General features: G+C 37.9%; 2 protein-coding genes across 3 annotated transcripts in view; both read left to right on the top strand.

Moving 5' to 3' along the window:
* Window positions 1-546: 546 nt before the first annotated feature.
* Window positions 547-16,520, top strand: atf6b (activating transcription factor 6 beta). 2 transcript variants are annotated; one of them, XM_051872443.1, is made up of 17 exons: window positions 547-848; window positions 1,692-1,759; window positions 3,256-3,334; window positions 4,060-4,119; window positions 4,355-4,437; window positions 4,776-4,944; window positions 6,322-6,486; window positions 6,812-6,975; window positions 7,058-7,237; window positions 7,399-7,481; window positions 9,327-9,491; window positions 9,579-9,686; window positions 13,176-13,272; window positions 13,468-13,535; window positions 13,620-13,719; window positions 13,816-13,900; window positions 15,214-16,520. In XM_051872443.1, exons 1-17 carry the CDS (start codon window positions 770-772, stop codon window positions 15,459-15,461), a joined length of 2,001 nt encoding a protein of 666 aa, XP_051728403.1. In that variant the 5' UTR covers window positions 547-769; the 3' UTR covers window positions 15,462-16,520. The 2 variants fall into 2 exon arrangements, with proteins under 2 accessions (XP_051728403.1, XP_051728402.1); XM_051872442.1 differs by having other exon boundaries at window positions 13,465-13,535.
* A 1,393-nt stretch (window positions 16,521-17,913) lies between these two features.
* The window catches only part of LOC127500865 (tenascin-X), a 50,474-nt gene continuing 46,888 nt past the window's right edge, over window positions 17,914-21,499 (top strand). The window contains exon 1 of the mRNA XM_051872435.1: window positions 17,914-17,928. The gene's annotated coding sequence lies outside the window, so the exon portion shown is untranslated. The remainder of the gene's footprint in view (window positions 17,929-21,499) is intronic.

Raw genomic sequence — 21,499 nt, 5'->3', positions numbered from 1 at the left:
AAAAGTGAAGTTAGTTCTTAGAAATGCTCATTTGTTTTCATCATGATTTTACAAAGTACCAAAATCCTCTGCAGTGGGTTAAGCATGTTTGAAAAGTGTCCCTCCAGGGTTTCCTAAATGTAATAGTGGGTGTGGAATCAGCTGACAGAGTTCTCACGCTCGACTCCACGTGTGAGTTGTGTAAGAGTCACAGATTCAAGAACATTCCACAAACACGCTTATGTTTAACTAATAATACACAGAGTCTGTTCAAATTTAAATACACTTTATGCGACAGCGAGAAAATCGGCACGAAAAACAATAATACAGTGAAAGGAGTTATGTTGATCGCTGAATAAAAAATAATAATATGATTTAATTGGTCAAAAATTCCGTCAATCGCCTGTGAATTCGAAACGCCTTTTCATTGGCTACTGCAGCAGTCACTCTGCGACTACAGCCCGCCCTCCCGCCAGAGAAGCAGACCATTGGCTCATCCCTCATCCAATAGCTTTCCCAGAGTGTTCTGCATTCCGATTGGCTGATCGGAACAAAAAGAGGCAGGACTTGTTAGGGAAATGAATTTCCTTGTCTGTGTCAGGCGAGTGACGGAGCGGTATGGCGAATTAAACCATTAAACAGACCCAATACAGTCATCTTTTTCATGGTTTCCGGTGTTTCACTAACTGATGGACTCCCCTGCGCGTGTAAAAGTAAGCTGGTTGATGTGAAATCGGCTACGCCTGTGTGATTTCCCGGCGGATTGTGGACGGAGTCGCGGCTGTGTGCGATGATGACCGCGGAGCTGCTGCTGTCGGACCCGGACAGCCGCTTCTGCGCCGATAACCTGCTGACCAGCGAGGACTGGGGTGAGTTCAGCCGCTGAAGAACCAGTTAAAGACTGCAGGTTCACCCCTGAGAGGCTCGGTTCGCGATTCATAATGATCTAAAGTGAGGGGGAGTCGCCTGAACTGATGAGAGTCGACTCCGAATCAGTTAGTTTGTTTGGTTTACCTCAAGACCACTTATATTTAGCTGAATAGTTTTCGCATGGCACGGGGAATACGTGCACAAGCTCTTAACCCCTTGATTGTTAATTTACAAAAAATAAAAATAAAAGAATAATCAAATTGTGATATAATCAGTTTCCTGACTATATGAATGTACATTACATAATTTGCTGAAGAAAAATATGCCAGTGAGAAGTGCTGCAGTGATGCCTGTGGATTGTAGGTGGTTGCCAGGGCGTTGCTATGGTGGTTTGTAGAGTGCATTAGGTGTTGGTTTTAAAAAAGTTCTGTTAAAGTGTTATAATACACGAACCAAACCAACCAGCTATTAAAATGAATGTATTATTAACATTACCGGGTTTAATATTAACATATAAACTGTAAAAAAAATGATAAAGTGCATGTTTTTCTCTGAACACTGAGAGAATCTCATTCAGAAAGCGTCACATATTCAGCTGTCCTTGGAAATGATACAAAAGCAGCTTCACCTGCTGAGATCTTCTGTTTCAAGCAGCTCATTTTTCATTTCTTCTGTCTCTCTTGGTGGGACGTTATTGTTAGAGCGGCTTGAGAACGGAGGGTTTTGCTTTCATTTGGATGAAGGGTCGACTGCTGTAGATAAAGGGCTTTATTTACAATAATCATCAGAGGGGGTCTGAAATAATGTATATAATATAATGTGTGTTTGTCTCTGTCTCTCAGATGCCTGTCTGTATCAGTGTGAGGATATGGAGGAGGATTTCACCGGAGAACTGAAGTATAACACATCGGTACATACACACACTCTCTCTCTCTCTCACACACACACCACAGACACTGAGCTGAGTAAGTGTGTGGCTTCTGAAAGGAAATGGTTGAGCTGTCAATCATCACCCACAGTCTGGATTGTAAATATTTTTTCTTAAACGAAACCGTTAAAGTCGTCATGAAAGTGAAGTTGCACTCTTTTCTTCTCTTATTGTGCTGTATATTCGAGTGAAGCGGCTTCTCGAATAAGAACAAATGTAGGGCGGTGCTTGATTTTGTCCGTGGGGATTGATTGGATGGTTAATGGATCTCGTGCGAGTGACGGGTTTCCCCGCCCTCGTCATCAGAGAAGAGAAGAAATTCTGATTCAAGATTACGAGGAACATGAATTTAAAGGGGACCTCTTTCACAAGATGTAATATAAGTCTCTGGTGTCTCCAGAATGTGTCTGTGAAGTTTCAGCTCAAAATACCCCACAGATCATTTATTATAGCTTGTCAAATTTGCCTCTATTTGGGTGTGAGCAAAAACACGCCGTTTTTGTGTGCGTCCCTTTAAATGCAAATGAGCTGCTGCTCCCGGCCCCCTTTCCAGAAGAGGGCGGAGCTTTAACAGCTCAACAACAACAAAGCTGGAGAATCTCACGCAGCCAAAATGACGATGGTGTTCAGCCTTACATTGTTCAAACCGGAGTCGACACTGATGGAGAGACTCAGGAAGAAGTTACAACTTTTAGACGTTTCTGAATGGTTAGTGGATAAATTTATGTAGTTGCTGTGGAGTTGATTCAACTCATCCACTAGCATGTGCCGTCATGTTAATCTTTTGTGCAAATCCAGCGTTGAATTGACCCTCGTTTGTGAAGCAGTCCGGCGTAAAATGAACAACACTACTACAACAACTCTTCCTCTTCTCTAAAGCAGCCCAACATGGCCCCGCCCCCTTTGTTGTGTGTTCTCGTGGGCGGGGCTTATGTAAATTTGAGGGTTTGTGATGTCACAAACCCAGGAAGAAGCTTGTTGTAGTCCCTAACAGCCATTTGTTGCAATTTCTGTAAAAGAAAATATCTCCCTTTGCATTGAACTTTGAGCGTTGTAACTTTGCAGATGTTGTTTATGCTCAAACAGCAACATTACACACTAACTAAAGTTAAAAAAGTCAAATCATAATCAACCACCCCTTTAAAATAATAATGATGTGCACACCGATAAAGAATAAACGCTGCAATATTCCACTCCATTAAAAAAAGAATGATCAGTTTTGATTTTGACCCTCAATCTAACAACATCCTTTAGGTTTCTAAAGTACAGATAATAGACTATATGTCAGTGTTTTGATCACTAAACATTTTCAGTTAACCTAATACTCCTCAGTGCTTTATTTGACAAATAAATAGGTGATTTAACTATGACGTTTGTTTGTGGACTCTAAAAATATGGCGTAATAGCAGGAACGCAGCAGGAGAGTTGATCTGGTGGTTTGTTGTTCATCATGACACGTGTGTCTCTCTCTCTTTCAGCTGGACCGGGATCTCATCCTCACGCTGGACCCTGATAACCCCACGTCACCATGGAAGAACCTGGACCTCAACCTCACAGGTGTGACTCCAGCGCCTCAGAAAGCCTGGAATGATGCGATTGGAATGTTGTTTGATTGTTTTGATGACCGAATTGGTAAAGGTTTACAAATTCAATTGATTAGACATCCTTTCTGATCATTAATTAACCATTAAAACTGAAAATTTGAGAGAAATTTTATCCATTACATACTAATGTATATTTATAATAATAATAATAATAATAATAATAATAATAATAATAATAATAATAATAATAATAATTATTATTATTATTATCATTATTATAATATATAACAAAAAAAATGTTTATATAATATAATGGTACGTTGTTGATCTTGACCAGCTATCAGTCCAGTCCCGTCTGTGATCATATGGAGAGTTTCAGAAGGACTCTGACCTGCAAACATTAGTGTTTGATGATTAATGATGTTGTTTTAGAGCTGAACTGTTTGTTTAATCAGCAACTGCTACTGTATATTGAGATATAAACTCTTTCTTAACTGGATAAATAACTGTAAGAATAACAAAGTGCAGAAACTAGAAACCAGTGTGTTTACAATGCATTAAAATAGTAGAAGAAATACTAGTTTGCAATATCAAACAGCTTTTTGTACAGCTAAAAATATCCTGAAGCGAATGACACAGGAAGTCACGCACCTTCAGTTCATACATAGCTGCATTCGCTGTTACGTGTAAAATAAGGTGGAATATTTGAGCGTAATTTGCCTCTGTGTTTATTTGTAGGTGAAATGTCAGTCATGAAGGATGAAATGACAATAACACAACCTCTGCCAGTGGACATGTGTAAGTCACCCACGCTCTCTGTTGATATACAGTATTTATTAGTAAGAATTAATATTCTGCTTAATCTGCTTCAGGGTACATTATTTACAGCTCTAGTTAGTACATTAAAATCATTATAGACATTAAAACAACACGAGTTTTGCCTTTCTTTTTTTCTTTTTTTTTTTTTCTTTTTTTTAGTAAAACTACAGCGTAACTGTCATGAAGGCATGCGAGTAAGTTGTGTGTGTTGCAGTTTTCCAGGTGAAGACCGAACCTCCGTCACCGTCGTCGTCTCTGACCTCTGACAGCTCCATACTGTCTTTACCTGAAGCTCAGGTACGCAGCAGTCAATCCACACTGTTCCTGTTACAGGGATAGTTCTCCCATGTTCTCTTAATAATGCCCTATGAAGGCATGTTTTATGCTGACTGGCACACACACACACACACACACACACAAACTTTAAAATATTGCTTTTATAATTACAGTTGAATGAATAAATGAAGTATTTCAGGTAGTTAAATGGTTAAAGGCAGTATTCAACAGCACTGTCTGTTTGCTGGCATGTTATTTCCTCTTGCTATCTTCAGCTGAGCATACATCCTCTTCTCTCACCGGTCCTGTTTTCTCTTCACACCTCACTTATTCAGTCTCTGTTTGTCTGTCTTTGTCAGGTGATGGTGAAAAGTGAGAACCCGCCCACTCCGCCGTACATGTATGGAGACGTGCTGTCGCCGCCGCTGGCCAGTGTGGAGGTGACCGTCGCCAGCGTCGCTCCACAGCATCATCCTCCTGCTGCCCTGACCGTACAGACGCTGAGCAGCCTCGACGCACAAACCACAGGTCTGCACACACAGTCACACACACGCACTCACATGCACATACGCAGGCGCGTACATACACACACACACACACACACACACACTCTCACATGCACACACACTCTCTAACACACGCATATTTGCAGGTGCGCACATACACACTCGTACACATATATACACACACACTCATACACATATACACACAAACACAGTCACACACACGCACACACACTCACTCACACGTACATACGCAGGCGTGCACATACACACACACACACACACACACACACAGGCACGCACACACACACACACACACACACACTCAGAAACTCTCACACACTCACAACACACACACTCTCTCTCTCACACACACACACACTCACAAAACACACACACACACAGTCACGCTCACTCACACGCACATACACAGTCACATAAGCACACTCACACACACACACACACACACACACACACACACACACACACTCACTCTCTCTCTCTCTCTCTCTCTCTCTCTCTCTCTCTCTCTCTCTCTCTCTCTCTCTCTCTCTCTCTCTCACACACACACTCACAAAACACACACACACACACACACACACACAGTCACGCTCACTCACACGCACATACACAGTCACATAAGCACACACACACTCACACACACACACACACAGTCACGCTCACTCACTCACATGCACATACGCAGGCGTGCACATACACACACGCACACTCACTCACTCTCATCTCTCTCACACACACACACACACACACACACACACACACACACACACACACACACACACACACACACACACACACACACACACTTGTGTGTTTCACTATATTAGTGAGGACATTGCATAGACTTCCGTTGATTTTATATCAGGTTAATGATGTTTTTTCTGTGTCCTAATCCAATCCTCACCCATCACAGAATCATGTGCAAAACACTAGATTTAAATAAAAACATGTTTTGGTCGATTTAGAAGCGTTTTTAACAAGTGAGGACCAGTTTTCATAATACTTCATTATATAAGTGAAAACATTTGGCCCTCGCAAGTACACAACTAAAGTAGCCAAACCTGTACACACACACACACACACACACTCACACTCACACACACACACACACACACACACACACACTCACACTCACCAGCCTCGATGCACAAACCACAGGTCTGCACACACATAGAGTGAGCAAACGGGTCAGGTGACTCTTTCCTGAGTAACGTGACACTGAGAGTGTTGACTGATCCTCTGGTGATTGTGCTGGGGTGAATCTCTTTGCTCTCTTTATTCTCTTCATTTACTGATACTCAAAAGGCAATAAGGAGTTCTCCGCTTGGAATGTTTTCTGTTCCACCGTCAGCGGCTCCTGATGTTTCTCTGTCCTCCGCAGCCACACTGAAGGCCAGCAGCATTCTGAGCAGCAAACCTCTGCTCCAGCCCAAACCCGTGTGTGTGACGCCGCTGCCTGTGGCTCCGAGCCCGAGTCCGGCCAAAGCCCTGATCCTGCAGAGCCTTCCTGTTCCTGTTTCTCCAATCGACCAGAACGCCACACCTGGTGAGATCAGCTGACTGAAGCAGCCTGACATAACTGCCATTACTCATATGGAACGGTTTATTGAACAAAATCTAAAAAAAAGATTTCATAGTGGAGCTCACACTCGAGGAGGAAAAACACCTGAGTTTTATTCAGAGACCCAAACTGAGCAATAATATGCAGTTTAGTGCAGATGCTCATATTTATGGAAGCCCATTTTTGCCACACACACACACACACACACACACACACAAAAATCATGCTTTGGTCATAGTTATGAGAAAGTCAGTAATAACGACGGCGTTCTGCAGCCGACGTCTCAGACGCGTTCTCTCTGTCCCTGCAGTGGTTCTGTCTCAGTCCGTGTGTCTGGGTTCTGCTCCTGCTATAGTGAAGATGGAGCCTCTCTCTCCCAGCATGCCTCACTGCAGCAGCCCGTCAGCCCCGGCCCCGAGCAAACCCATCATCCCCGCGTCCAGCCTGCCTGCCAGCAGCTGCAGTGACATAGACGTGAGTGACATAACGGGATTTTCACACAATCGCAGTCCTGTTGTTGTAACGGTGACGCCGTATGCATGTTTGTGGTCCTCAGATGAAGGTTCTGAAGCGGCAGCAGCGCATGATCAAGAACCGAGAGTCGGCCTGTCAGAGCCGCAAGAAGAAGAAGGAGTACCTGCAGAACCTGGAGGCGCAGCTGCGGGAGGCGCAGCAGGAGAACGAGCGTCTGCGCAGAGAAAACCAGGCGCTGCGGCTGAGGCTCGCCGGGAAAGAGGTCTCTCACACACACACACACACACACACACACACACACACACACACACACACACACACACACACACACACACACACACACACACACACACACACCCACCTGCAGAATAAAGTGTTTTTTGTGCATTTTCATACAGTCTAATTGTTTGTTGTGTAAAACAGGCTGTTGAATCCGGCAGCAATAAGAGAGCTGTGTGCGTGATGGCTCTGTTCCTCTTCATCACCTTCACCTTCGGCCCCGTCAGGTAAACACAAACACACACGACTTTAGCAGGAAACACACCTCTGACTATAGGGTGGGAAATTGGGAACCGTTCTTGTTCAGTTCCAATGCAGTTGTAGAGCCCTATGAAATCTGTTTTATTTTTTTTTTTTTTTCAAATTCTGTTTTTTTCCATCATTTTAATTGTTCTGGATTTTAATTTTTTGCACTTCATTTTAATGGACAAATTAAATTTTAGTAATCAAAAAGCATGTCTGTTTAATTGAAACCATGAAACTTGTACAATTTAACAACAATTTATTAAAAGTTAAAAAAAAATTAATTTAAAAAATACATTTTTTTAGGGCCTTATAAAATACGTTTTATTTATTTATTTTTTCATTTTATTTTTTACCTAATTCTGTGTTTTCTGTTTTAAGTTTTCTGGATTCCATTTTAATGGTTTGATTAAATTGTAATTATTAAAAATAATAAGTAACTGAATTCATAAAAACAACAATTTACTAATTAAAAAAATCATTTCTATGAAGTGTTTTGTTTTTTCAGAAATTCTGTGTAGCGTATCTTCATTTTTCTGGCGATCAAATAAAGGCATAAAACATGAATTTCTTTTAATCACATTTAATTAAACTTTTGGTTTTAGCTTTACTGTTAAAATTAAAACATGAAAGAAAAATTGTGATTATTCCTTAAATAAGTTTTAATTTATTATTATTATTATTATTATTATTATTATTATTATCACAAATTCCATGACGTTCCACGTTAAACAGTAAATTCCGTTTTTATGACTGGATTCTGCGATTCTCTCGGCATTTTCTTCATGGAAATCACAGAGCCCTACAGGTGGAACATCATGATAACTGTGTTTTTAACCAGTGAAGTTCCAGTTCACCAAAAAATGACTCTTTAATCTGTTCTTTGTAATGAATCAATCCAAAACACACAGAATAGTCTAAAGTTGTCCTGGTGGACCAGCTTCCAACCGTTATTAAACACACCAAACCAGGTCATCAAGATCTTCAGGATTTATTCACTGAACCACTGCGGACTACTTCTGCGTTGCTTACTTGAGACGTGAATCGTTGCTTGTTTATATGACAGTGTGAATTTAAATATATGTAGTGCTGTCAATCGATTTAAAAAATTAACTAATTAATCACAATTTAAAACATTTGCATTATGTTGTAATTAATTTCACAGTTACTCTCAAAACTAATGTAGAAATGACTTAAAGACCGTATATTTTAAATATTTGTTTAATGGCATCTTTTTTTGAATGAAGGCCAGTATCACTGATACTAACACTGTACCAATGAATCTTTTTTTAACATTAATTATAGACATTCAACATTACAGTATAACTGAAAGCTATCAATTTTAACATTTATTAGGCTTTTAAAAAAAATAATTAAGTGAACTTTTATTTTCTCATAAACCCATTATAATAAATGTCATATTTTCCTGTGGCCTTCCTGTCTAACAGGTAGGAAATATACAGAAATTGAATAAAGTTATCAAACACTTTAGTCTTCATTAATGACAGTCATCACAGCAGCTGGTTTATTAGGCTACTGTCACTTTAAGAGCTGCCGCTGCCGAACATGACGCGGATCTGATGTGCTTTTCTCACAACTCTTTAATATAATGTAACGCATATAAAAAAACGTATGCTGCGTTAAATATATTTAACGTGTTAAACTAAAAAAATGCATGCATTAATGCGTTAGTTTATGTCATCAAAAAGGTCATGTATAAAAGAGTATGCAAGTCAATACAAGCACTAAAAGGATTATTGATGGAATTGTTCAGGAAGCAGAATCAAATCCATGGCAAACTGTGTTTCAGAAGTATTGTCTGTCCTCAGTCTCAAAGAGCGGACACTGGACGCGGGGTTAGAGGAAGCGGCCGTGCCTCTGACAGGAAGACACCTGCTGGAGTTTGAGAGCTCTCAGGAGCCGAGCGGGAACATGGAGCGAGAGGAAGGAGAAGCCGAGCTGGAGAAAGAGCCTGCGCTCTCATATCAGTTCAGGTGAGACTGACCGTACACACACACACACACACACACACAAAGTCGTTGTGTCCGTGTGTGAGAGCGTCGCGTGTGTTCTGTGTTCAGGAATCAGAGCGCTGTGTTCAGTGACGTGAAGGAGCTGCTCCTGCAGGATATCGACCGGTACTTCTCCTCTCCGGACTGCCGGCAGTTCAATCGCTCCGAGTCCCTCAGGTCAGTCTGCAGAACACTAACTGATCGCACATTGATCTGTAATTAATTCGCACCTAACATTAAAAGTTTATATAGTTTTATATTGTAATAATTTCACATTGAATCCCAAAAACAACATAAACAATGTATTAAAACTATTTAAAAACCATAATATAGCATAGTGCTATTGTGAATTCACAAAGGCTGCGATTTAATGAAATAAATGTATGTGCTGCAAATTTAATATAAATATGTGCTTTATTTATTTGCATGCGTGTTGGTTATGTGCGTCTCAGAGCGTAAGGTAAATCATTTATAAACCTATGCTAACACAGGAGAATACATCAGTATATTTCTAAATATGCAAACTGTTCATTGCGATTTGAAAATAAAAGTTTAAACCCTCGTTCTGAGTTTCGATGTCCACGTGTTCTTGTTCAAGACATTAATGTGGCTGTAGTATTTATTTGTAGTATCGTAAAGAAGTTGCCAAATATTAAAGATTAAGTGAACATTTGAATTAAATGTCATTTGGTCAGTTTTAAAACAAGGATTTGATCTGCTGTAAAGTGTAACACCACCAGGCCTTTGGCGCCCTCTGCAGGCATTTATTATAATACATAATGTACGTAAAGGGTAAGTTCACCCAAAAATGAAAATAATGTCATTTATTACTCACCCTCATGCCGTTCCACACCCGTAAGACCTTCGTTCATCTTCAGAACACAAATTAAGATATTTTTGATGAAATCCGATGGCTCCATGAGGCCTCCATAGCCAGCAATGACATTTCCTCTCTCAAGATCCATTAATGTACTAAAAACATATTTAAATCAGTTCATGTGAGTACAGTGGTTCAATATTAATATTATAAAGCCACGAGAATATTTTTGGTGCGCCAAAAAAACAAAATAACGACTTATATAGTGATGGCTGATTTCAAAACACTGCTTCATAAAGCTTCAGAGCGTTATGTCGAATCATGATTCGGATCGCGTGTCAAACCGCCAAACTGCTGAAATCACGTGACTTTGGTGCTCCGAACCGCTGATTTGACACAAAAGATTCATAACGCTCTGAAGCTTCATGAAGCAGTGTTTTGAAATCGGCCATCACTATATAAGTCGTTATTTTGTTTTTTTGGCGCACCAAATATATTCTCGTCGCTTTATAATATTAATATTGAACCACTGTACTCACATGAACTGATTTAAATATGTTTTTAGTACATTAATGGATCTTGAGAGAGGAAATGTCATTGCTGGCTATGCAGGCCTCACTGAGCCATCGGATTTCATCAAAAATATCTTAATTTGTGTTCTGAAGATGAATGAAGGTCTTACGGGTGTGGAACGACATGAGGGTGAGTAATTAATGACATTATTTTCATTTTTGGGTGAACTAACCCTTTAAGTTATGTATTTTTATGCATTTTAACAGTGTTGCTCTATAGAACCATGATTGCTTGCTTTTGATACTTAATTTGAACCAAATATTATTGCCTTATATATGTATTTTAAGTCATTTAAAGCGTAGGTCTTTGCTTAGTCTGGAAGCTTGTTTCCGCCACTGAATAAAAAAAAAAAGGTAATTGCAACTTTTTATCTCTCAATTCTGACTTTTTTTCCCCTCAGAATTGCAAGTTATGAAGTCAGAAATGTGAGATATAAAGTAAGAATTGTGAGTTATAAAGTCAGAATTGAGATACAGGTGCTGGTCATATAATTAGAATATCATCAAAAAGTTAATTTTTTTTATTATAAATTATTTTTAAAAATTAAACTTTCATATATTCTAGATTCCCTACATGTAAAGTAAAACATTTCAAAAGTTTTTTTTTTTAATTTTGATGATTAGAGCGTACAGCTCATGAAAGTCCAAAATCCAGTATTTCAAAATATTAGAATATTTCCTAAGATCAATCAAAAAATGGATTTGCAAAACAGAAAAGTTCAAGTTCTTTAAAGTATGTTCTTTTGTGCACTCAATACTTGATCGGCAGGACATATTACAGCAAATGACTTGCTCCTAGCACAAATTACTGCATCAGTGAAGTGTGGCATGGAAGTGATCAGCCTGTGGCACTGCTGAGGCACTATTGAGCCTTCAGATCATCTGTATATTGTTGGATCGACTGTTTCTCATCTTTCTCTTGAAAATATCCCATAGATTCAGGTCAGGCATATTGGCTGGCCAATAAAGCACAGTAATATCATGGTCAGCAAACCACTTGGAAGTGGTTTTTGCACTGTGGGCAGGTGCTAAAGTCCTGCTGGAAAAGGAAATCAGCATCTCCATAAAGCTTGTCAGCAGATGGAAGCATAAAGTGCTCCAAAATCTCCTGGAAGATGGCTGCATTGACTTTGCACTTGATAAAACACAATGGACCAACACCAGCAGACGTCACGGCCCCCCCAAATCATTATTGACTTCAGAAACTTCACACTAGACTTCAAGCAGCTTGGATTCTGTGCCTCTCCAGTCTTCCTTCAGACTCTGGGACCATGATTTCAACATGAAATGCAAAATTTTCTTTTATCTGAAAAGAGGACTTTCGACCACTGTTCACTGTCCAGTTCTTTTTCTCCTTAGCCCAGGTAAGATGCTTCTGACGTTGTCTCTGGTTCAGAAGTGGCTTGGTAGTCCTTTTCCTGAAGATGTCTGAGTGTGGTGACTCTTGATGCGCTGACTCCGGCTTCATTCTACTCATTGTGAAGCTCTCCCAAGTGTTTGAATCGGCTTTACTTGACAGTATTCTCAAGCTTGCGGTCATCCCTGTTGCTTGTGCACCTTTGCCTACCCAATTTCTTCCTTCCAGTCAACTTTGCATTTAATATGCTTTGATACATCACTCTGTAAACAGCCACCCCATTCAGTAATGACCTTCTGTGACTTACTCTCTTTGTGGAGGGTGTCAATGATTGTCTCCTGGACCATTGCCAAGTCAGCAGTCTTCCCCATTAGTGTGGTTTCAAAGAACAAAAGATACCCGGAATTTATACTGTAGGGATGGTCATTTAATGAAACTCAAATGTAAATATTCTAATATTTTGAGATACTGGATTTTGGACTTTCATTAGCTGTACGCTCTAATCAACAAATTAAAAAAAAAAAAAACCTTTTGAAATGTTTTACTTTACATGTAGGGAATCTAGAATATATGAAAGTTTCATTTTTTAAAATAATTTACAATAAAAAAATGAACTTTTTTACGATATTCTAATTATATGACCAGCACCTGTAAACTTGCAATTCTGAGAAAAAAGTCAGAATTATAAGATATAAACTCGCAATTATCTTTTTTTATTTTTTATTCTGTGGCAGAAACAAGCTTCCATAGCTTAGGTCTATTTTTATTACCACAAAAAAAAAAAAAAAAAATCAGATTACTCGATTTAATTGTCAAAATAATCGACCGATTGCCAAAGTAATCGTCCGTGACAGCCCTACTCTTCTGGTCCTCTGTACATGTAATGCTCATGTGTTTGATCTCTCTGTGTTTGTCGTCAGGTTGGCGGATGAGCTGCGCGGATGGGTTCATCGACATCAGAGCAACCGGAAGTCTGATGGGAAGCCTAAGGTTGTGAAGAAGACTAAAATAGCTCAGGTGTGAAACCACAGCTGCTCCGTGACTCAAACACAAACCTCTTATTATGTGATGACGGGCTGCTGTATATAAATCACTTCAGTGCTGTATAAGTGCGGCTCAGTTTACTGTCGTTCTGAGAGCAGCTTCTGTTGTGTAAGTTAGAAACAGAAACAGAGAATCACACGCTTTGTGTTCTTTCCTGTTCATCAGCAGAAAGCTCAGCACAGGAAGACAAACTTCTCCAGGTACCTTCCTATTCAGGCTCATCGATCCATAGAAAGGTAACTCTAACTTTATTTCCCAGCAGCCTCTGAGTAAAACAGGTGTTGATGTCAGGTAAACTCATTAAACATGTGCATGGTTAGTCAGCTGCAGGTGCTGCCGGGGCCGGAGATCAGCTACAGCGACTTCCTGGACGCCATCGACCGGCGCGAGGACACCTTCTACGTCGTGTCCTTCAGACGGGTAAGGAAGAGCCAGACACAAATGCATATCTCTCTCTCTCTTTCTCTCCCTCTTTCTCACACACACTGATGCTCATTTCATTCCTTGCTTTCGTAGGATCACCTGCTGTTACCTGCCATCAGCCACAATAAAACATCTCGACCCAAAATGTCTCTGGTCATGCCTGCCATGGCCATCAACGGTGAGTTCAGCTGAACACAGATGATCATTTACTCGCCCTCATGCGTTTCCAAACCTGTGTGTTTTCTTTATTCTCTGAAACAAATGAAGATATTTTGAGAAACGCCTCATGTTGTTTTACAGTGGTTTGTTTTTTGGTTGAACTAACCCTTTAAATCTGTGGTTCTCAGCCAGGGGCCTCAAGATGACTTAAAATGTTTAAAATAAGACAGAATATACTGTAAAATAAGCAAAAACAGCTAAAACTTAATACATGTCATTTTACTAAGGAACCAGGATTCACCTGGAAAACCTGGATATATGAGGATATATGATATAAAATATATGAGATAAAATAAAATATAATATGATGTAAAATAAATAAATAAAAAATATGTATATATTATATAAATTATTTATAATTTAAATTGTGAGAAATTAATTTTAATTTTAAATGTGTTAAGTGTTTTTTTTTTTTTATGTTGTTTTATAAATATAATTTAGAATATTTATATAAATATATATAAATATATAAATATAAATATTTAATTCAATTAATTTATTGCCAGTCCTAGTTTCTGTAATTGCAGAATTCTTTTTTTTAATTGTTTATAATAATTTAAACTATTTTAAGTGTTTTAAGTGTTTTATATATTTATAAAACAACATAAATTTAGAATATTTATAAAAATATATATAAATTAAATATTTAAATAAATTAATTTATATTGCCAGTTCTAGTTTCTGTAATTGTGGAATTGTTTATAATAATTTTATTTAATTATTTTAAGTATTTTTAAATGTTGTTTTATAAATATAATGAATATTTAAATAAATATAAATATTTAATTAAATTAATTTATTGCCAGTCCTAGTTTCTGTAATTGTGTAATTTAATTTTTTTTGTTTATAATAATTAAGTTTTTTTTGTTGTTTTATAATATGATTTAGAATATTAATATAAATATATTTAAATAAATATTAATATTTAATTAAATTAATTTATATTTCCAGTCTTAGTTTCTGTAAATAAAAAAATTGAGAGGGGTTTTTTTTTTTTTTTTTTTAATTCTTGCGGGGCCTTCAAAGATTGTCTTTAACGCTGAGGGGCCCCGGAGTCAGAAATCTTCAGAACTGCTGCTTTAAATGCCATGTTTTATTTGTTCAATCTGTTCTCTCTCGCTCTCTCTCTCTCGCTCTCGCTCGCTCTCTCTCGCTCTCTCTCTCTCTCTCTCTCTCTCGCTCTCTCTCGCGCTCTCTCTCTCTCTCTCTCTCTCGCTCTCGCTCTCGCTCTCGCTCTCTCTCTCTCATACACGTTGTTGTTTTTGTCTGTAGATTCGGTGTATAACTCGTCTCAGGGTGGTTATGAGATGATGATGCAGGTGGACTGTGAGGTGATGGACACCAGGATCATCCCAATCAAATCCTCTGTAGTCCCGCCCTCTCTCAGAGACCCGCCCCCCGCCCCGCCTCCTCACCATCATCACCACGGCAACCACACCTCCCTCCGCAGCCGCACCCAGCAGTCCCACGGCAGGCGGAGGGGATCGGGTTACTTGATCAGCCAGAGCGGGTCCGTGTGACGCTTCCACATCAGACACGCTAAAGTGACGCTTCTTCAGTCCGTTGCACTTACACGGTTGCCGTGGCGTGTGCCACACATTTCCTTCCTTCCTTCCTGTTTGTGTTCAGACCTTCTGTTCCTGTATGCAGTGCATCACCTGCTGTCTTTTTTTTTTTTTTTTTTTTATACGTATGTTGTTTTGTTTTTTTACAGATTTTTATTGAGATTATTTAAAAAAATAATGTGCTTCTACTAGATGTGTGTGATATAAATATTTGAACATAAGAAATAATTTCCGTCACGCGTTTCTACATGTATGTACTTTAATCTTTCTCACGGTCGAGTTTTTCAGATATGAATCAGGAGGTTTGCTGAAGATTGTCCGTTCTCATTGGAGCTTGTGGTTTTTGACGTCAGTAAAAACACATTTTAGGACGTTACAGAATCTTCTGCCTGTAATGTTTTAGTTTGCAGACGTCTGGTCTTCAGTGTGTCGCTGCTTTTGCTACAAACCACTATCATGATCCGATCACATCTGTAATATTTGCTGAAATTCATGTTTATTCAACTGAAGTTATTATTGTAAAGACTCGATACAATCCAGAATGGATCTGTGTACCAGTTTTTATTAGTGAATGAGTTTTGATTGACAGGTGCGGGAAGCGTTTGTTTGCCGATCCGCTCCACCAGCAGTCCAAACGTCTCTTGGTTTTGTTATCTGCGTTCACACACAAAGGGAACAAAACGATGTACATTTTCATTGCAGAGACTTTTCTTTCTGTGAAGTTGTTTATCTTCTGATCAAAGGTATTTTTTGTTTTCCGTCTGCGATCTTCATGACTTCTTTTCAAATGTATCTGTGATGATGATGATGATGATGATGAAACTTTCCCATCATGCAATGCTCTAGCATGCTTCTGTTATCTGTGATGGAGGGATGATTTATGTAAATTTAAACCTGCTTTTTTACTTTTTTATTTAAACGAGCATTCACAAGGAAAATGCTTCACATTTTCTCTTCCTGTCTTGAACTACTGTCTTCGTTTGTAGAGGAGAAAATAAATTTGATAAATACTAAGTTGTGTTGTTGTGAGTGAAGCGTGAGGAGAGAGGTGGGCGTGAATGTTAACCAAAAGACCGAAGTGATCTGACAGGTGTCCTGTTAATGAAAACATTCAAGAGTGTTACTGTAGGTTTCATTAATATTTTGAATTAGTGTTTATTTTTATATTTTCATGTTAATTTTTGTTTCATTTTTATTCATTTTATGTGCTTTTTGTCATTTTTAAATAACCCTAAATAGCAATTTATTTTCAGTTTTAGTTTAGTTCTTGTTTATATCCAGGAAATAATTTTACTGTTTTACAGTTTATTGCCAAGGCAACATTTCTAATTTTCAGTTTAAAGGTACACTTTTACATAAATGCGACTTAAGTAAACCGTTTTTAATATATATATATATATATATATATATATATATATATAAATACACTATATAACTTTTTTTTTTTTTTGTACAAAATTTAATCAATTTAGTCAATACATCATACATCCTTCTTCCAAAACTTGTTTTTGTCTTACCCTGGTTTACTACTGTAAGCCTATAATAAGTGTTTATATTTTAGACCTGACGGGACGGTTTTCGCGGGAAATTGCCTACACGCGTCACTTGCCCGTGGGTGTGTCCTAATGTTAATGAAACCATTCAAAAGTGTTACTGTAGTTTTTATTAATATTTTGAATTAGCGTTTATTTCTATATATTTTTAGTAATTTTATGTGCTTTTGTCATTTTTTTAAATAAACCAAAAAAGCAATAATTTATTTTTATTTCAGTTTTAGTTTAGTTCTTGTTTATTTCCAGGTAATATTTTTTCTGCTTCAACTTTAACTTATTTCAGTTCATTGCCAAAGCAGCATTTCTAATTTTCGTTCAGTTTAAAGGTAGGCTACACTTTTACATAAATGCGTTTTTATTTAAGTAAACATTTTTTTTTAATTATTTAAAGGTGCACTATGTAAGTTTTTTTTTTTTTTTTTCAAAATAAACAAATTTTAATCAATTTAGTCAATACATCATCAATCCTTCTTCCAAAACGTGTTTTTATCTTACCCTGACTCACTATTGTAAGCCTATTATAAGAGTTTATATTTTAGACCTGAGGGGACGGTTTTCGCGGGAAATTGCCTACATTCCTGTGTGTCTCGTCATATCCGTAAATGGAGAACAGTTGCTCCGGCTGCTGTAAGCGTGTCTGGCGGAGGTTATTAGTCAAAACGAGCGAAAAAGGTTGATATGGAGCCGCTAAATCTCCGTTTTAAACAAACGCTGACCAGAGGAGAGTCTGCTGGATAAAAGAGAATTCGACAGAGCTCGTAATAAAACCAGAATCAACACCGGCTCGGCTTTTCGGAGATGGCAGAACTGAGGGATTTGAAATGTTGTAAAAGCGACGCGGAGATGATGGTGTTTTTATGACTCAGCAGGTGAGTAAGGTGTTTTTTAAACAGATAAATTGCCATATATAGCTCTCTCACAGAGTTGAGTGTAAAACATGATCTATTGTGAAGCTCATTTCATTATTCTGAACTATTTCTCGCCTCATTTCTGACAGATAATGCGCGAATGTTCAAAGCCGTGTTTGTTTTTCCTGTGGTCAAAATCACAGCTGATATTTGAGTGAATCATAGTTTCAGGAAAATGAAGTGAATGCAGGTCGTTTTAATTTGAGTCCTTTTATGTAGACTTGGAGTAGTGATAGAAAAAATAATGTTTGCCCATCCTGTGACCATTTTCTAATGGAATATTTCAGAAATCTCACCTAAAGGAACATTGTTCAGTCAAAGATCTCGGGAGTTTCTCTCTTTACTCACAGATAGTGTCAGATTTCTCAATGTTCTGCTTAATTTGGTGTTTTTTGAAGTTCTTGCAGTCTTTCTTCTTCCTCACTGACAACCGTGTGCGGGTTTGCATTGCATATCCAACACTGTGAAAACACAGTAGAAATATATGATTAAATCTCCTGCAGCAAGAGGGCGCTAGAGATCAGTTCTACTTAACTGTTTCTTTTCCTAGAAACTAACAGGTTTGAGTTCGATGTATTAGTACTGCTCTACAGTTGGCTTGTGTGAATAATATAATATAATATAATATAATATGGGTCAAAGAAGAAAAAGGGTTTTCTAGCATCAAAACAATGTGTAATACAGCTTTGAATTGTTGTTTTTCAATACATCAGAATGAGCAAAAAATAAGTATTTTTTACCATGATTTACAGAAGATACCCACTAAAATGTCATTAGTGTAACAATCTTGTCAGGCATATTGACAACAAAAATCTATTTTGGGCCATATTAAATACTAATTACTTTCACCCCAAATGCTAATTATTTCTAATTTTACATTTGTAAACTTTGCCACTATCCAAGGTTTTGCCCATTCGTCAGCAAGAATTTTTTACTCATTTTAAATGCAATAAAATTTAGTATGCTCACTTATTCCTTTATATATTTTAATAAGTACAGGTCAGAATAAGTGTTGTTTCAGTTTTTATATAAATATAAGTGTTACACTGAATGACGATGGAACATTATTTCACCCACGTTTTGACATTTTATTCTTCAAAAACTTATTTGAAACCTTAAAATTAGACGTTTTACTTACATTTAATGTGCTTTCTATGTATATAAAATCACTTTTGTAAATTTCTATTGATGCCGACATCTAAATGTCTTTGACCCATATATATAATATATATATATATATATATATATAAAATAATGTGTGTGTGTGTTAGTATTATGCAGGTTTCTTTCTGTTATTTGGTCAGAAACAAGAGCAACACCCAAAACTGCAGTTAAGTTGTTGCTGTACTGCAAGAGTAGTTCTGTGGACATATGTTGTTGTTTGTTTGTTTGTTTTTTTTTGTTGTTGTTTTTTTTACTTTAAAATATGACCATATAGATGCTGAAGTGACTCAAACAGCACCTGGGGAAAAAGATACTTGTTAGATCATAAATCACTTTCAGATTATTAATCAATAATATGGCATTCATTGAGCCCATGCATTTGTGCTGCTACAATAAATATAAATAAATGATTCAAATGGCAAAATCTAGAACATTAAGAATGACGTAAGTTTCTAAATGGAACTTTAAAGGGTTCCGTCAGACGCTTCATATATAGAACCTTACAGTGGTTCCATCATGGGATCATTTAATGGAGTTAGTTTTAATGAATTTTGTTTTAATTCACTTTTAATTTTAATGAAATTTTATGAAATAAACAGCTTGTAAACATACTTGTTCAACTGAAAAACAGGTTAAACGTTATTCAATCATTGAAGACATTTCTCTTTTTATATAGAACCTTCTTGTCTTAAAGCGTTCTTTAAAATTGAGTCAAGAACCCTCAAGTTCTAGAAGCACACTGAAAGTTTTAGGGTTAAGTAGCAAAGAAACTGCAAACATTTGACTCTAATTTCAAAGAAAATGAGTAAATGCACTGAGAGATAATCAGACCCATTATCTGAAATGAAGCGAAGTGAAAGGCGACTCTGAACTCTGATCGATTCTGACGGATCGATGATCATGACATCATTGACATTATTTTCTTATTGTGTGGTTCAGAGGGCTGATGTCACGACTCGCGTATGTCAGATCTCATCACCCCTGTTGGCTCTATTTTTCCGTTCAGTCGCTGTGGGTTTCTCTTTGTGCATATGTAATATCATTGTGTATGATATGATTTTGTCAGGATGGACATCAAAAATATCATGTTTCCAGACATATAGGTGCCTGTTTACATATAAAGAAGGAAGTGTGCAGCATTGGACTTGGATCATGGTCTGCAGGTCAAGATTCGTGTGTGTGTGTGTGTGTGTGTGTGTGCTGCGTTGGCCGGCGTCGTGTGAGAGCATGTGTCGCTTATAAACAGTCGAGGCACCAATAAAATCAACCAGCTAGAACAGTGAAGGATTATTGAAACTCCTGCTGTGTGTGTGTGTGTGTGTGTGTGTGTGTGTGTGTGTGTGGGGTCAGAAAAATATTTTCTCTTTGAATGAAGTTGATTTTTCTGACTCCACTGACAGATATTTGCTCATTTTAAGCACAAACTCACTTCATTTTAATAAGTAAGTCTTAATATTTCCAGTCATTTTACTTCTCCAGTAAATGTATCTTGATTTAAGAACAAAAGCAAGACAAAAATAGTTTTTTTTTTTTTTTCCTTCTTTTTTTGCAGCGTACTATTACGTAGTGAAGTACACTACAAGTTCACATTCATAACAATCCAGTGCACTTCTTCAGAAGAGTATCTGGATCATAGAATGTGCCACATTTGTCTGTGTGTGTTGAATGCAGCTGTGTGAGATTTACATGTTAATTGTGATTTATGTAGCGTGTGTCTGTGTGCACATGTGTGTCATTTACTGCAGTGAATCGGTGCGTGGCGTGTGTATGGACTCTGTTCATATGCATGTGTTGCACATGAAACTCACGTGTGTGTGGTGTTTACAGCTGAAGGAGACTTGACCGACTATAACAGTGTGAAAGACCAGTTGTGTGTGTGTGTGTGTGTGTGTGTGTCCATGTCATAAAAAGAAAAAAAAGGAATTATGTAAATGAGCAGCGCTGTTCTCTGCTGAGCACTAATGACTGTAAACGACTGCTTCCTCACGCTCTTCCTCTTCAATTACAGCAGTTTAAGACAGAAGCCGTTCAGACGGACACTAAATATCTCCACATGTGGAAACACTGCTCACTTCATTGTGTCTGTGCTTTTCTGCCAACCTTTCCTAATTAACACGTCATATTGAAGTATATAAACCCAAATGACTGCATTTTGTTTTTGTGAGATACCTGAGAGCTGAATGGCCATCAGCAGTGTAATCAGCGCCACAATTAACGACCGCAAACGAGCGCTGATTCTGCTATTAAACCCAGGAGGAATCCAGTCGTGTGTGGGAAGCATGTTAATGGAAGCTCATGGAAAATAATCTCACGTCTGAGCGTTTGAGATCTTTCCTTTCTGATTTCCAAGCATAGATTGTCTTGTTTC

The sequence above is a fragment of the Ctenopharyngodon idella genome, chromosome 19 (genome assembly GCF_019924925.1).
Source record: "Ctenopharyngodon idella isolate HZGC_01 chromosome 19, HZGC01, whole genome shotgun sequence".
Taxonomy (NCBI): domain Eukaryota; kingdom Metazoa; phylum Chordata; class Actinopteri; order Cypriniformes; family Xenocyprididae; genus Ctenopharyngodon; species Ctenopharyngodon idella.
Note: the sequence above shows the minus strand (reverse complement) of the source record. Positions and strands in the feature narration are given on the sequence as shown.

Bases quoted from the DNA above. Each gene is read 5' to 3' on its own strand.
- atf6b (XM_051872442.1), top strand. From the start codon at position 770: ATGATGACCGCGGAGCTGCTGCTGTCGGACCCGGACAGCCGCTTCTGC. The intron at 849-1,691 runs GTGAGTTCAGCC...TCTGTCTCTCAG, and splicing joins GCTGACCAGCGAGGACTGGG to ATGCCTGTCTGTATCAGTGT. The intron at 6,976-7,057 runs GTGAGTGACATA...TGTGGTCCTCAG, and splicing joins GCAGCTGCAGTGACATAGAC to ATGAAGGTTCTGAAGCGGCA.